At 36.3% G+C, this 13,540-nt stretch overlaps 1 protein-coding gene across 1 annotated transcript in view; it reads right to left on the bottom strand.

The window, feature by feature from the left end:
• Nucleotides 1-13,540, bottom strand: part of SEMA3E (semaphorin 3E) — a 127,777-nt gene that overhangs the window by 6,149 nt on the left and 108,088 nt on the right. Inside the window, exons 13-16 of the mRNA XM_088523518.1 lie at nt 10,674-10,896; nt 7,839-7,930; nt 6,671-6,712; nt 3,618-3,784 (exon numbers count right to left, since the gene is read on the bottom strand). Of these exons, the coding sequence (XP_088379644.1) occupies nt 3,618-3,784; nt 6,671-6,712; nt 7,839-7,930; nt 10,674-10,896 (524 nt within the window). The remainder of the gene's footprint in view (nt 1-3,617; nt 3,785-6,670; nt 6,713-7,838; nt 7,931-10,673; nt 10,897-13,540) is intronic.

Genomic DNA, 13,540 nt, shown 5'->3' on the forward strand with positions numbered 1-13,540 from the left:
TACTAAATTTGCTCTTCTATCACTGTAGAGACAGGGAAAAAAATCCTGCTCGTGTAAGGTTGGACATTTCTTCATTTGTTAGCAGCATTCAACAGGAATAACCATTTGTTTGGTGACATTTTGCTATTCTAAGTACTGAGACTGGAGGCGGTAGGGATCACACGTGTCATCACTTGCTACTTTTTTAAACAAGAGGAAAAATGAATGGTAGGAGCTGAAAGAAAGGGAGATGGAAGGGGATATATTTAACAAACACTCTCATAACCCCGGTATTTGTTATTATTACTATTTTTTAGAATATCATTTTATTCAGAATTCCATGAACAATAAACTACAAGATAATGCATGAGATATACTACTGTAAGGAACAATTATTCAGTGCCTAACAAATGTACTGGATATATGGGAGTAAGTTTTGCAGTCTTTGACTTCACGAGAGGATATTTCAGTCTGTAACCCTGGGTTTTCAGCAACTTATTAAAAGCGATCTGCAAAAAAGCAAAGTAGTTGTCATCATCATTGTCACCATCCTCATGTTTATTATTTCTTCTACAGTAGCAGCCATTGAATCAGGGGTAGATAGCACTAATTCCAGACTTTAAGAAAAGTTTAAAGTTAAGCAAATGCCTAAAAGCCGCCACCTGGTGGTCAGCGGCCGTCACCGCAGCCCCTGGGCTCTCCCTGAGCCGCCAGCAGTGGCGCTCCAGCGAGGTCCAGGAAGGCTTGGGGGGCATGTGGGAAGGAAGGAATAACAATAAGTAAGCAAATAAATAAATGAATAAATAAATAAATAAATAAAGCCTTAGAAGAGCCTTGGAGAAAATAAAAATCCATCCATAACTTTCGTAGATCACATTAGGAACCAGGGTGGGAGAGAAAGCAGGAGTGGGACCGTCTTCTGGTTAGATAAAAAAAATGAGCCTGTCTAGCTCAGATTACAGCTGTAATAGTGAATTAAAATATTAATCAACTATTTGGACTTCCAGGCATACTTCAATCATGTTGATGCTATATAATTCCCTTCTGGCATCTTAGCTCTTTGCCGTATGCTGAATAAGTCCACCTGTAACTGCCAGGACAATACAGTATGATGCAGGGTCAGGGTACGGGATTCTTAACTTGTTTTATTGCCTTCAACTATTAATTATTAATATTACAGGACATGAATTTGCAAGGAATTAAAATATAAACTTTTCAAACTGAATAAATCAGTAGCCAGCTGTCAAGCAGAGGTTTTTCTGAATTTATGCTGCAGTTTATCTCTCTAAATCTTAGATCTTCTTCTTCTTTTTTTCCTGTTGTTTCACATTTCTCAAAACACTTGTCATATCTTGTGGACATTAGGATCTAAAGGAGATGATAGCATTTGACTCAAAGGACGGGAGGGATATGTTGGGTCAAAATACATCATGTTTCCATGTCAAACTCTTCAGTAGTTGGACTGCTCTTAAGAGTGCAGAGGAGAGCTCTTACCAAGTGCTCTCACTGTACTAGCAGGGCTGCTTTTACAGCTCAAAAGTTACCTAAATACACTGTACATCAGCCACATTTGGCCTGACAGGAGAGCAGGTAACAAGCCTAATGGCCCTCACATTAGTGCAGTTTACAGCTTGGCTAGAAAGCTAGGACAAGGGGCAAGTCCAACCCACAAGCCAAGACTCATGTCAGAGGCTACAGCTCTCTATGGAGTTAATAGTGTTTGGAGCACAGGGCAGCTGTGTTGGGTTATCTCCTGCTCAAGGCGGTCTGGTGTCAGAAAACTCCATGTTGTCCCTTGAGAGTTTCCTTTTCCAGCAGGGCTTTCCTTGCACCCAATGGGATTCTTCCATACATGGGTCCCCAGAAGCTTTCCCTGCCTCTCCCTTTATTGCACGGTGAATGTAAGGTCCTAAATATAAACTGTTCTGAACTACTCATAGCTGCCTAAAGTGAACAAAGCCCGTGCTGCACATCCCTCCCCAGAGCAAGAGTTTTGCTGCCGACTCCCTTAATTACTATATATAAAACAAGTTTTGCAGATTTTGAGAACAATTAACAGAGTGCAAATCCCTTCTCCACTGCTGCAGCTCTTATCTTAAGAGAAGGGCGATGATAACAGCAGGAGTTTCTTCTTTTAGAGCCTGACCTGCTGAATGCTGCTGAGGTAAGGCAGAAGAAGGTGCCTGGGGTGCTGCTCGTATCACTCAGCCCTGGATAAATGTGCGTGTCAGGGAATTTAAGGGCTACAACTCTGGAATCTGTCTTAAGTGAGAAATATGCTAAAAATGTGCAGCTGACCTCAGGATCTAGTTGGTTTCTCTTATCTTTTCTTAGACAATAAATACCCTGGAGAACAACTTAAATGGGGATTGCTGTCCTAGCAGTATGGTAGGAACTTTTTCATCCACTTTCCGAAAAGGCATTTGCATGGATAGATGAGTAACTCATGTACATTATAATAATAACAAAATCTCTGCTTATACTGGAGGGAAACAAATCACTCTGGCCCACTGTATAGCAAATTATCTCTCTTTTTCCTGCTTAATTCTGGGGCCTGAGAATGTTAGCCACGCTCCTCATATTCTCTGTGCCCTCAGATTCCACCTCTGTCACTAGGTCTGCTTGCAAGAGGGTATATAAAAAGTGCAAAAGTGCCTGCAAAAGTGGTGTGGATTATCAGCTCAGTTTAATTTATAACTGGCATGGCTGGAATAACTCAGATAGATAGGTTCTCGATTATGCTCAACCACTGACTACCTTTATCATTTTGACTTTTTTAATATGCCTATACAAAAAGTTACCCAATCCTTCCTCTGTTTATTATCTTTTAGGAAACCGAAAGAAATGCCTGTTGTGCCTGGCTATAATCAATGTTGTGTTTGTTTGCATTCACCACGCATCCAGGTTCATGGAAAGATAAGGCCCGCAGTATGCAAAAAAAAAAATCTCATTTTTCCTTAAGAAAAAAAATGATCAATTCAAGGACAGTGTGATTTTCTTTTGAGTGAACTGTTTCTACTCTTTTTCAAAACTGTCTCTAGACAAGAAGAGTTACTCAATTAAATCTAATTATTGAAGTCATGATGAGTGACTCCATATAATATGAAAATGTGTAAACACACGTAATACAGAAACAGAAGAAAAACCTGAATCATTCATAATCAAAGTTTTGCTGGCTAAAAGCTTAGTTGCAAAGGTATCTAATAGCTATGGAAAAAGATGTGGGTTAAACAGTATGTGTTTTTTAAGTTTTCATATATGTGATATATGTCCTGTATAATACAAACAAAATAAAACTCTGACATTACAAAGAATGAAGCACCCATCTTTCCTATCCCCATCTTATAACTGCAGATATAAGAAAGTTGGGAATTGTTTAATCCTTACTACATAATAATGACAAATAATGATTAAGAAGCAAATTTTCTTCATTCATAAGAAAGTTCCCAGTACTTTGATATATGTCATAATTCAGATCCATTGCAGTTCTCAAAAGCTGGGCTAATGAATTATTAGTTAACAAATCCTTTCACTGTTCAGTTACATGTGTGAGAAGGAGATAGGAAATTGTGTTTCAGTAGGAGCTCTTTATATATCTGTTAGGCAAAAGTGATTTTACAGGAAGAAGTAATTCTTACCTCTTTGCCTGAATTCCTGTAGGATAGTATCGGGAACAAGATATGCCATCCCAAGCACAGTAGGGATCTCGAGCGAGACAGCAGTCAGCACAGGCTGTACCGTACATGTCACACTGATGGAACTTGATTTGCGCTATGACCGACTCAGACCCAACATAGAGCTGTTGCTGTAGAAAACATGGCACATTCAGTTAATCTCTTAAAACTTCTGTAGCTGTTTTTTTTTTTTCCTAAAACATGTATATATAAATATATATATACACACACACAAATATGGTTGCTTGCAACTTGTGTATCCACTGTGTGCCTGAAGGTAGAAGGGTTATTCTGTAAGAAAGCCTTCAATTACAGATTAACTCTAGTGCGTGAGGACAAAAGAGTAGAGAGAAGGTAAAAAGAAAGGTTTATTTGATCATTTCCTAGCTTCCAAGTTTCAAATCTATAAGTCAGCATCTGAATAGTGAGGTTTTATGTTTGTATTTCTCCCTCAATGTAGTTTCTTGTTTCTCTTTTCATTTGCCTGTAACATAATCAATCTGAGAAAGTAACGTGATGTGAACAATTTTAATCAAAGAAGTTCAGATTTACCAAAATTGTAAGTCTTAAAATGGGAGTTATCAGGTAAAATCAACTGTTGATGTGATTACTTACAATATTAGGGACATATTCACATGCACAGTAGTATTGTGATTTGTATTATCCTTAAGTACATAAATTATAGACAGACTTTTTCTTTCTAGTACTGTGAAATATTTCTATGCAAATTGATTGATTCATTTTTTCATCAAATTATTTCATTTTTTTCCAGCACTAATTTTAAGTCTCTTTCAATTTTCTAAAGTCACATAATTGTTCTATTCAAAGCAAATGAAAGATGATCAGTCTGATTCATAGGAGGCTGACATAATAAATTCAGGAGAGAATAGCTTGAATTTACAGAGAATTTGAAAAATATCTTGCTGATAAATGTAAATTGAATAAACACAGAAATAAGCAGTGTTCATTGCAATGCAAACTGCATGAGCACTGCTTACTTTCATGGAATGCCAGTCAGAAAAAGGACTCCTAATGGATACTACATTATGTTTATTGTAATCACCAAACTTCCTCTCTAATTCTAACCCTCAGACCAAGTCTTCAAAATCTTATGTTTTATAATTGTTTAAGGCTGGAAAATATATATAGCTCATTTATTCTGAGCTGCCTATTCCAAGACATGAAATTTAATCCAGACACACACTTCTTATTCCTAATTACACCTATGTTTCTATGTTTATTTAGGCCATAAAATTTAAACTCCCAAAAATGCCAGAGGAAAAGGAAAGACTTATAACAGCAATGCAAGTAACTCAAGAGGGCAGACATCCTTCTTGCCTGCAAAGCTTGCAGTACGACTGTCCTAAAAGCATGAGCAATACTTTCAGTGAGACATAAAAGCTGAGCTTTTCTCTTTCTTCTCTTAGCAGCGGTAATGTCTACCTCAACTACTTGCGCACCAGAGGAGGGAAAAAATCATTCAAAACCTCTTTTTTTTTGACCTTGGAGTTAGTCTGTCAAGGTCCTTACAATCAGCACAAATAATAGGGCAGAGAAGCTACATAATCTTTTTTCCCCTCACAAGCACAATTAAATCATACTTTCACCCACAGATCTCATTCTGAGGAGACAATTATTGGTGCCAATCCTGACACTAGGAGGTATTCCAACATTAAATTAAATGGATCCTATTTCAAGAATAAATTCATCTGTCATCAACGAATTGAACTTACTCAGTCTTGCTATTGCTTTATTATCAGTGCTGAAAAGCCCCACCACACACACACACACACACACAATAGGAAGCCATTCTGATGGCTGACTTTTTATATTTGGTTCTCTTTATATAGTTCTTTTTTTTTATGTTTGGTTCTTTTTCAGTCTCCTCTGATATCTTGCCTTGACTTTTTACAAGAAAGTTTATTCTTCAGACAGTGATCGCTTTGGTGGCCCTTCTACAGTTCTTTCCAGAATTTCCATATCCTCTTGAATTAGTGTAGTTGGTAACAGCAGCCCTTTCATGAACTGGATGCAACAGAGACAGATTACCTCACTTTTTATGCAACATCTCCTTTTTACACTTCCACCACAAACTTTTAACTGCAACATTTTTACAGGCGAAGGAAATTTCCAAAGCAATACCTAACTCCTTCTCCAAATAATCACTTAGGTGAGTACTGGACAAGCTTGCCTCCAGAGCTTCTTCCACAGTCCACAGAAAAAAAAGATAGATTCTTTCAGAAAAAAAAAAAAAATCAGAAAAAAAAATAGAATCATCCTAAGAGAAATTTGTCTTTCTACTCTAATATAGAAAGAATATGAATCAATAAACCACACAGACAGAACTGATTTGTTTGGGTAAAACCCTCCTCCTGTTAATGCAATCTTCATTTCATTGCTTGCACGTAACTCCATTATGTGTACCCAATGTAACGTCACATGTCCATACTAAGATAAAATCGTCTGGTGCTACTGTTGATGTCTGGGACAAGGTAATGATGAGAATCTACCTACAAGAGTAATCAAATGAGGTATTTGTGTTAGACTAGCAGAAACTCAGCCATGGTGAATTGAATTGAATCAGAACAGCCCTGCCTTTCACGGGGAGCAAACACTGAACATGTGGGAGTGCCAGTAAGGATCGCTTTGCACTGGTATCCCCATCGGCCTGAATTTAGTCTATCAGCATTTATCAGCAAGGATCTCCTCCTAGAGTTTCTGTATCCATCAAGTTAATCCCTGCTGTGATTACTATGCCAATAACTCATGAATCAGATACTGCCTTTTTCTTGCTTTGAAATGAATAGTAGTATGAACTAAGGAGATTTAAACAGTTTTAATTTTAGACTTGAAAAACATAAGTGGTTCACAAAGAAACAGAACATGTTAACAGAACATGTTTATGTTACAAAACATTATTAGACTGGATCTCACTAGTCTGCTGTTTCTATATATTTTATACCTTTGTTACATAAGAGTTATACAGTCTTCATATTTTAAACTCATCAAATACTTGCCCTTTTTGAAGAGATTTCCATAGAAATGACGGGAACTGGCTCCTAGGAAATAGGAAACAAATGCCTTTTTACCATCACAATAAATTAGGTATAATAGTGTTGATTATTACTTATTATGTGCAGCTCTGGTAAATGTTTTAATTTTCTTTGAGTTCTGTTGCTATAGGAAAGTGTAAGGAAATTGTGTTTTTGAGAATTTTTGCTTTAAAGGAGTTTGTTTAAAAATCAACCAACCAAAACCTATAATTCAAGATTATCAGATCCACAGGAATGCTGCAATTGCCCTGTCAAACATGACATCTTGCCACTGCTAAATACTTCTTGTGCTACTTGAGAGTGGTAAGTGGAGTGTTCTTTATAGCAAAACATTAACTGGAGATAAGATAAATATAACAGGAATTTCTTCTCTTAGCATTTCCTCTTTGTCTTCTGCTCAGGTTTCCTGGGATAAAAGTAAGACACAGCCCTTAACAGACATATTGAAAACAAGGAGTATCAAGAGGAGCAATTTCAGTGCTTCTCCCCAGATGACAAGTCTATAGACACAGTGCTTATAAATTCAGGTTGGTGTCAATTTAAATACCTAAATTTGGATGTTAGGCCTTGCCTATGGAGTAGTTAGTTAGGCTTCCTACTTTATATGGTTTTATATGGCATGAAGTGCTGTGAATACTAAGTATAAGGATTTCATTTTATCACATGGGCCACACGCCAGATACTGACGGCTAGTCTTGATCAATGGCTAGATAACATAATGGTGGCTTGTCTCAGTAGGACTCTGGTTTTCCTGTAGTAAACACTGTTTAAATTGCCTCACACTTTTTGAACTTTGCTCTTTTTCTTGCTGGACTTTCATCAAGCTTTAGAGATTCTAGGTAAATTTTTGTGCTTGCAGTTATATCCTTTTAAATACTTACTAGGTTATGAGATTAAAAAAAATAAAATATAGTAAGTTTCTAATAAAAATTGCACTATTTAAACGGAGTGCTTCAGTACTTGGGCTGCAACTCCATTTCAGAAAAACTTCAGTACAAAATGAAGATTTCCTGCCATAAAATTACTAGATTTTTTTGACAGTTTCTTGTGTGTTTCTTTCACGTGTTAGGCATTTTAATTCTGAAGCAAATTCAAACAGTGATATATGTGCTTTGTATACAGCACAATGCACCTTGAATACTTGCAGCTCTTCAAGAATCACTTCTTCCATTGATTCTTTGTCTTGATTGTAAATTGTAATTACTTTCAGCACAACTCCATTATCTGTGAAAGGATTAAAGAATGTTAGTGGTTATAACTAGTGGAAACTTTTAAATGACCTTCAACAAATTATTAAAATAACTACTTCAAACTAATAAAATTATAAATACATATAATCTGTTGCACATTGCTATTACTCTCACTGATGACAGTTCTTACTGTTAGAAAACATGGACATGTGACAATTTGTAAAACAAGACCCAGAAACACTGTGACATGCCTAAAATGATCTGACAAATAAGAGAGTCAAGAATACAGTTTAAATGGTCCTGATCTCCATAGTTAATTTACTAGCATTTTTCAAACTCAAAATCATAACTCTTTGATGATCTGCAAAAAGAACAAAGAGGACAGCAATGTAAGAAGAAATGAAAGCAGGCAGAAGCTCAGTTCCATCAAGGCAGGGAAATGTATAATGGTTTTAATTCTAGGAGATGAGATCTGATTTAATGCTAGTTAGGAAAATGCTAACTATCCTTAATAGCTGATAGCAGCTCTGCACCTCCAGGCAAGAGTACGAACACCTTCAGGGGTTCATTACAGGGGGTTCTCACTCCCCCACTATGGACCACTGAGATGCTATTGAGCAGAGGATGTTAGTCAGCAGAAGATGGACCAGAGAAGGGCTGCACTTTTTAAAAGTTTAAGAAACACTGAAGTTTGGATCTTTCTCTCTGTCACTACAGAGAGAATTTCTCTGTTACAGGAAATTAAAAAACAAGAACAGCATCTGGTCTTCTACCACTTCATCTTTGTCTTGCCAACTATTATTAGAATAGCCTTGCTTTCCTTAATCTGAAAATCTGTCATCAACTATGGCAAATATCGCTTCCTCTCTTCTGCTATTTTCAGTCATCTTTGATTTACAGGGGAAATATTCAGCAGACAAGCACTGGGAAGAAACAGTTCAGGAAAAGATCAAAGGGACAAACCTAAAGAAGAACCATTAAAAAGTGCGGTCATATACCACTGCTCAAAGAGCAAATGTAATCAAAGGCATCCATTTCATGAGGGGACAGTTAAATTGCAGTTTGGGCTCAGATTTTCATAAATAAGTCCCTCTTCAAATCCTGTTGACAGACATGTGGAATGTTAGGCTTAACATGCAGACTTCTCCTTTCATAAACCTTTCTAACCTACGCAGCTATCCTAGGGAAACTCCTCCTATGCTGGAAGAGCCTGTACATTGATGTTACACTGCAGGTTTTGGACTCAGATGAAAGAAGATTAACTCTTTCCAACATTCTAATGCCAAGGGAACCTCTCAGTTTTGGTTGTTTTGTTTTGAACAAGAGTTTTGCTGGTGTAGAGATTGGGGAATTTGTATTAGATTCTCTAAAGCCAGAATACCTATGTTAGAATTTCTTGTCACCTGAGATTAGACATTTCAAGAAGTCTAAGCAGCTGCTGGGCACCAATCCAACACAACTCTAAAGTACTTACTTAACTGTAAAGAGTAGTGCTACTGGTTTCAGCTTTGCTCAAAAGAGGACTTGTACACAGGTATTTGATACAATATCCCAGTTACAAATGCAAGTGCAAAATACGAAAAATCTGGTGACCACTATAAAATCTGCTGTAGGAATTATCTAGAGGCATAAGTGATGCAAATGATGGCCTAATCTTTTAGATCACATATTGATTTCAAAATTTAAAAAGCTTAGAAAACAGTACTAATATAAGCTTTTGTTGTTTCGCAAACATTATTGTTTTGAATGTTCTCAACACTGAAATGTGCTTATCAGATAAATTTCATTAGTAAAAAATAATTCATTGTAGGAGTGTTCCTTGACAAAGGGATTTGTGACACCATTGCTGTTGTCAAATGTGAATGTATGAATCCTTGGATACTTTCCAGATAGATTAGATGTGTCCAAATTCACATCTAGTTCCAAGTCTTTCTCTTATTTTATTTATTTATTTATTTATTTTTCTCACATACCTTTGCTGACTGCTTAGTATAAGGGCAGTTCTGTGATATATTTGAGCTTATTCATATTTGTTTGGTAAATGTTTAAGAATAATCCTCTTTAAACAAAGACTATACATTTTATGAAAACAGTGGAAGAGGAGGAAAAGAAATCTTGGCAGAAAGCTTCTAACAATTTCCTTTTGAACTGTAAACCTGGGGATCGTCTTCTTTCCTTGAGCTATGTCGTACGTAATGTAGGTTTAAAAGCTGGCATTTTGTTTTTAACAGTATCAGCTAGACTTGAGATCATCAGACTTGGGGAAGACAAACTTTGGAATAAAGCCAGTATCTTGCACTTATATTTTTGAAAATTGTATCACTTCTTTTTTGGTGGAGTCTCAGCTCAAAACTGAGTTATGCTCAATTCTGCTGAACTGCTTGTGTTCTTAAGTTTTAAAAATAAGTTCATTTGTTCAGGAATTGAATTTAAATATCATATTAAAAAAATCTTAATTCTACACTTAAATATATCTTCCCAGTCTTTTCAGCTGTTTTCAACCCTTGTTTTCTACCATTGCTTTTTATGTATAGCTTTAGATATATAGTTAACATTTTTTTGCATGCTATCACTGTGGTGAAATGTATGTCTGGAACGACTGATCTCTTTTGTAAGGCAGCTAGTCGTTTACCAATGAAGAGTAGCTTAGTCATGCAAAGGGTGATTGTTTAAAATAAATGCTGGCTTTATCATTTCTGGACTGTACACAACTTAGCTTCATTCATTACAAAGTTCAGAAAGTTATTACCTCAGTATTTCTCTTAACTTTAATTTACCTGTGCCAATAAATAAGACATCATATTGCCCGTCTTCAGCTTCCACTCTATCCACTGCTATTTGCTTAAGATTGTACTTTCCATCTGTTTTAACTAGTATTGGTCTCTTATGAACAGGCTTGATGGGCTGATACATGAGTGGGTGGCTCCTTGCAAAATGGACAGCTTCATCAGGATAGTCTTTGGTGGTAGTGTACAGACCGCCATTTACTTTGCTGGCACACTGCAAAAACATAAAACACAGATTATCCCTGTGGTTTGGTAAAGAAATAGAGATGAGTCCAGGTTTCCAGGGGAAAGACAACTCTACACAAAGCCCAGCATAAAAATTACAGAAAACTACAGTAGGATCTGGGATAGTGTTTTGTCCACTGTACATGCATGTACATATGCATGTATGGTTACTAATGATAAGAAGCAGAGAAGGGAAAGGAGTTGAACCTTGTCATTCTCATGTCCAGGGAGAGCCATCCTAAGACATGCTAAAAGCTTATATTTGACCTCTTTTTTTCAGTTATATCTCTCCCTGAATGGAGTTTACACACAGATAAATATTATCACACTCTTGATGCATATGTGTGAATGATATGAATACAATCAAATGTAAAAGCCAAAATTTTATGTAGGAAAATTAATCATATACGCAAGGTCTATTGATATCTTGGGGAGACAGTGAGGTCTGTACAACAACGTCAGACACATTTTCAAAAAGATGTTTTTGTTTAAAATAAATTTTTATTTTATGAAGCGGTTGTAGGGGTGAAATTTTGAAAACTGAAACATTTAATATTCACAAAAAAAAAAAAAGCCATAATGTTTATTTCTTCCCCAAATCTTTTTACCATAAATCCGTTAGGAAAGGAGAAAGTTGTGTAAAGACAGAAGAATAGCAATGCTTGACATCAATCTCTGGTTTAGTTAGTTTTTACTGTGAAATGTATCACCATAAGAAATTAAAATGATGCCCACAGCAACAATAATTCTTGATCTCACGACTTCTAACAGTATTACATTTAATGCCAATTCCTAACTCATGAGGGCAGTATCACAGTTTAGCTTGAAATCCCAGTGTTTGCTTCGATCACCCTACCATTTTGTAAAACAAATACACTTTATTTCAATGATTGATTGATTAAAAGAGGTTTACTCCTTTGGTCAAATGTGCAATTTAGGGATAATTTCATGTGTTAGGCATAGAAGTTAGTTTAAGATGCTTTGTAAAGGACAGGATATAGTGTTCCCAGTTGAACATCGATTCTACATTTCCAATCTGCCTCATGATGTCTAATTGAAACCATTTATGATCAAGCTGGAAATATTTCAGTAACTATTTACGTTCACATTTACAATGTGGTTTTAAGAAGCATTTCAAGCAAAGCCACAGTAGCAGGCTCTCCCTATTTAAATTGGGTTTTCAATCAATAAAATGAAATAAAATACTCTTTATGTTTACTGGAAACAGTAATTTTAAACTTGTGGTCAACTGTAATTGACAGTAACAAACTCCTGCACTTGTCAAGTGGGGCTCTGTTTGTTTCTACTTTTGGGGCTTAGCTACAGGAAAGTATTTGTTCACTGTTGACTTTGAAGTAATTGTCTAACCAACCTAGTGATGGAATTTCTCCGGCTGTTTGCAATAAAGAAACAGGTTTTGAACATTAAAACACGCTAGATCTCTGCTTTTCCTGCACCACACAGTGAATAGGCATTCAAAATGTTCACTGTTAAACGAACATGCATTGCCAAGTTCCCTTGCAAAGTTCTAGCCCTGGAGATATTTAATATAAATGATCCTTCACAGACTTTTCATTTTTAACCAAATAAATCTTTTTTTTTTTTTTTTTCCAGAGAGAAACCAGCAGCTGCCCCTGAAGTCTATTAACATCATTTTTGAGGTGGCTAATGTCATTCTCAAAAGCATCACTATCTAATGCACTAAGTGAATCAGCAGAGTAGGAACCTGGATTATGGGAGAAGTAATGCTTCCAGCAGACGTTAGAGAGTGGAAGATTGCAAAGACTGTCTAACAGTGGTTTTCAATCTATTTAGCTTCAAGCTCTTTTCTCATTGCTTGCAGACTTTTTCTTTCCCCATTCAATCATTAAGATCAAAGAAAGATGATTCTTGGAGGTACTTAACCATAGTTTATTTTTGATTCTTTGTCCCTGTCACTCATATATTTAACTGGCAATGGCAAAGGCTTCCATTTACCTGTGTGCTGACTATTCTTTGAAGTGTGAAAGCCAGCACTGTGGTCTAAAGCCCAACACAAACTATATTTTCATGCTACTGGATTTAAAAAACCTCTAAACAGTGCCCTGAATGAGCAGTGAAAAACAAATGTAAATTCTATTAACTAAGGCTGGCTAGTGAGCTAGCCCAGCCTCCAGTGTGCTCTCCAACCTACAGAGACAGATAGGATTAAATTGATTACCACTTGGCACAGAACCAGTTCCACAGTTAGCTTGTTCTCTGATATTGGGAAAATTAATTGCTCTGTTCTTTCATATGTGTTTCAGCTCTTATGTTTTATCATTGTCAATTCTGCTGGAGTTCTAGTTTGACATCTATCTTTCTTCCTAAAGAACACCATTTAAACTTTCAGTGTTAATGGATATCAAATATATGATGACTGTAGTGATTAATACTGAATTCCTGCTCATGCTTATCTCTGATCCAGGTAAGATTTCTAATGTGTTCTACTACCTGGGGAAAAAAGTAATATAACTGAGAATTTGGACCACATCTTCCCTCTGAAATACACAGCGATTCTACAGTTCAGGCATGGGATTGTCTCATTTTTATTTGGTCATTTATAAATGTTATAATTTTTATATCAATGATCAAACAGGAAAGAATTCTCCTAT

The sequence above is a fragment of the Tinamus guttatus genome, unplaced genomic scaffold (assembly GCF_059628265.1).
Source record: "Tinamus guttatus ecotype Peru unplaced genomic scaffold, ASM5962826v1 Tinamus_guttatus_pri_ptg000193l, whole genome shotgun sequence".
NCBI classification, from domain to species: domain Eukaryota; kingdom Metazoa; phylum Chordata; class Aves; order Tinamiformes; family Tinamidae; genus Tinamus; species Tinamus guttatus.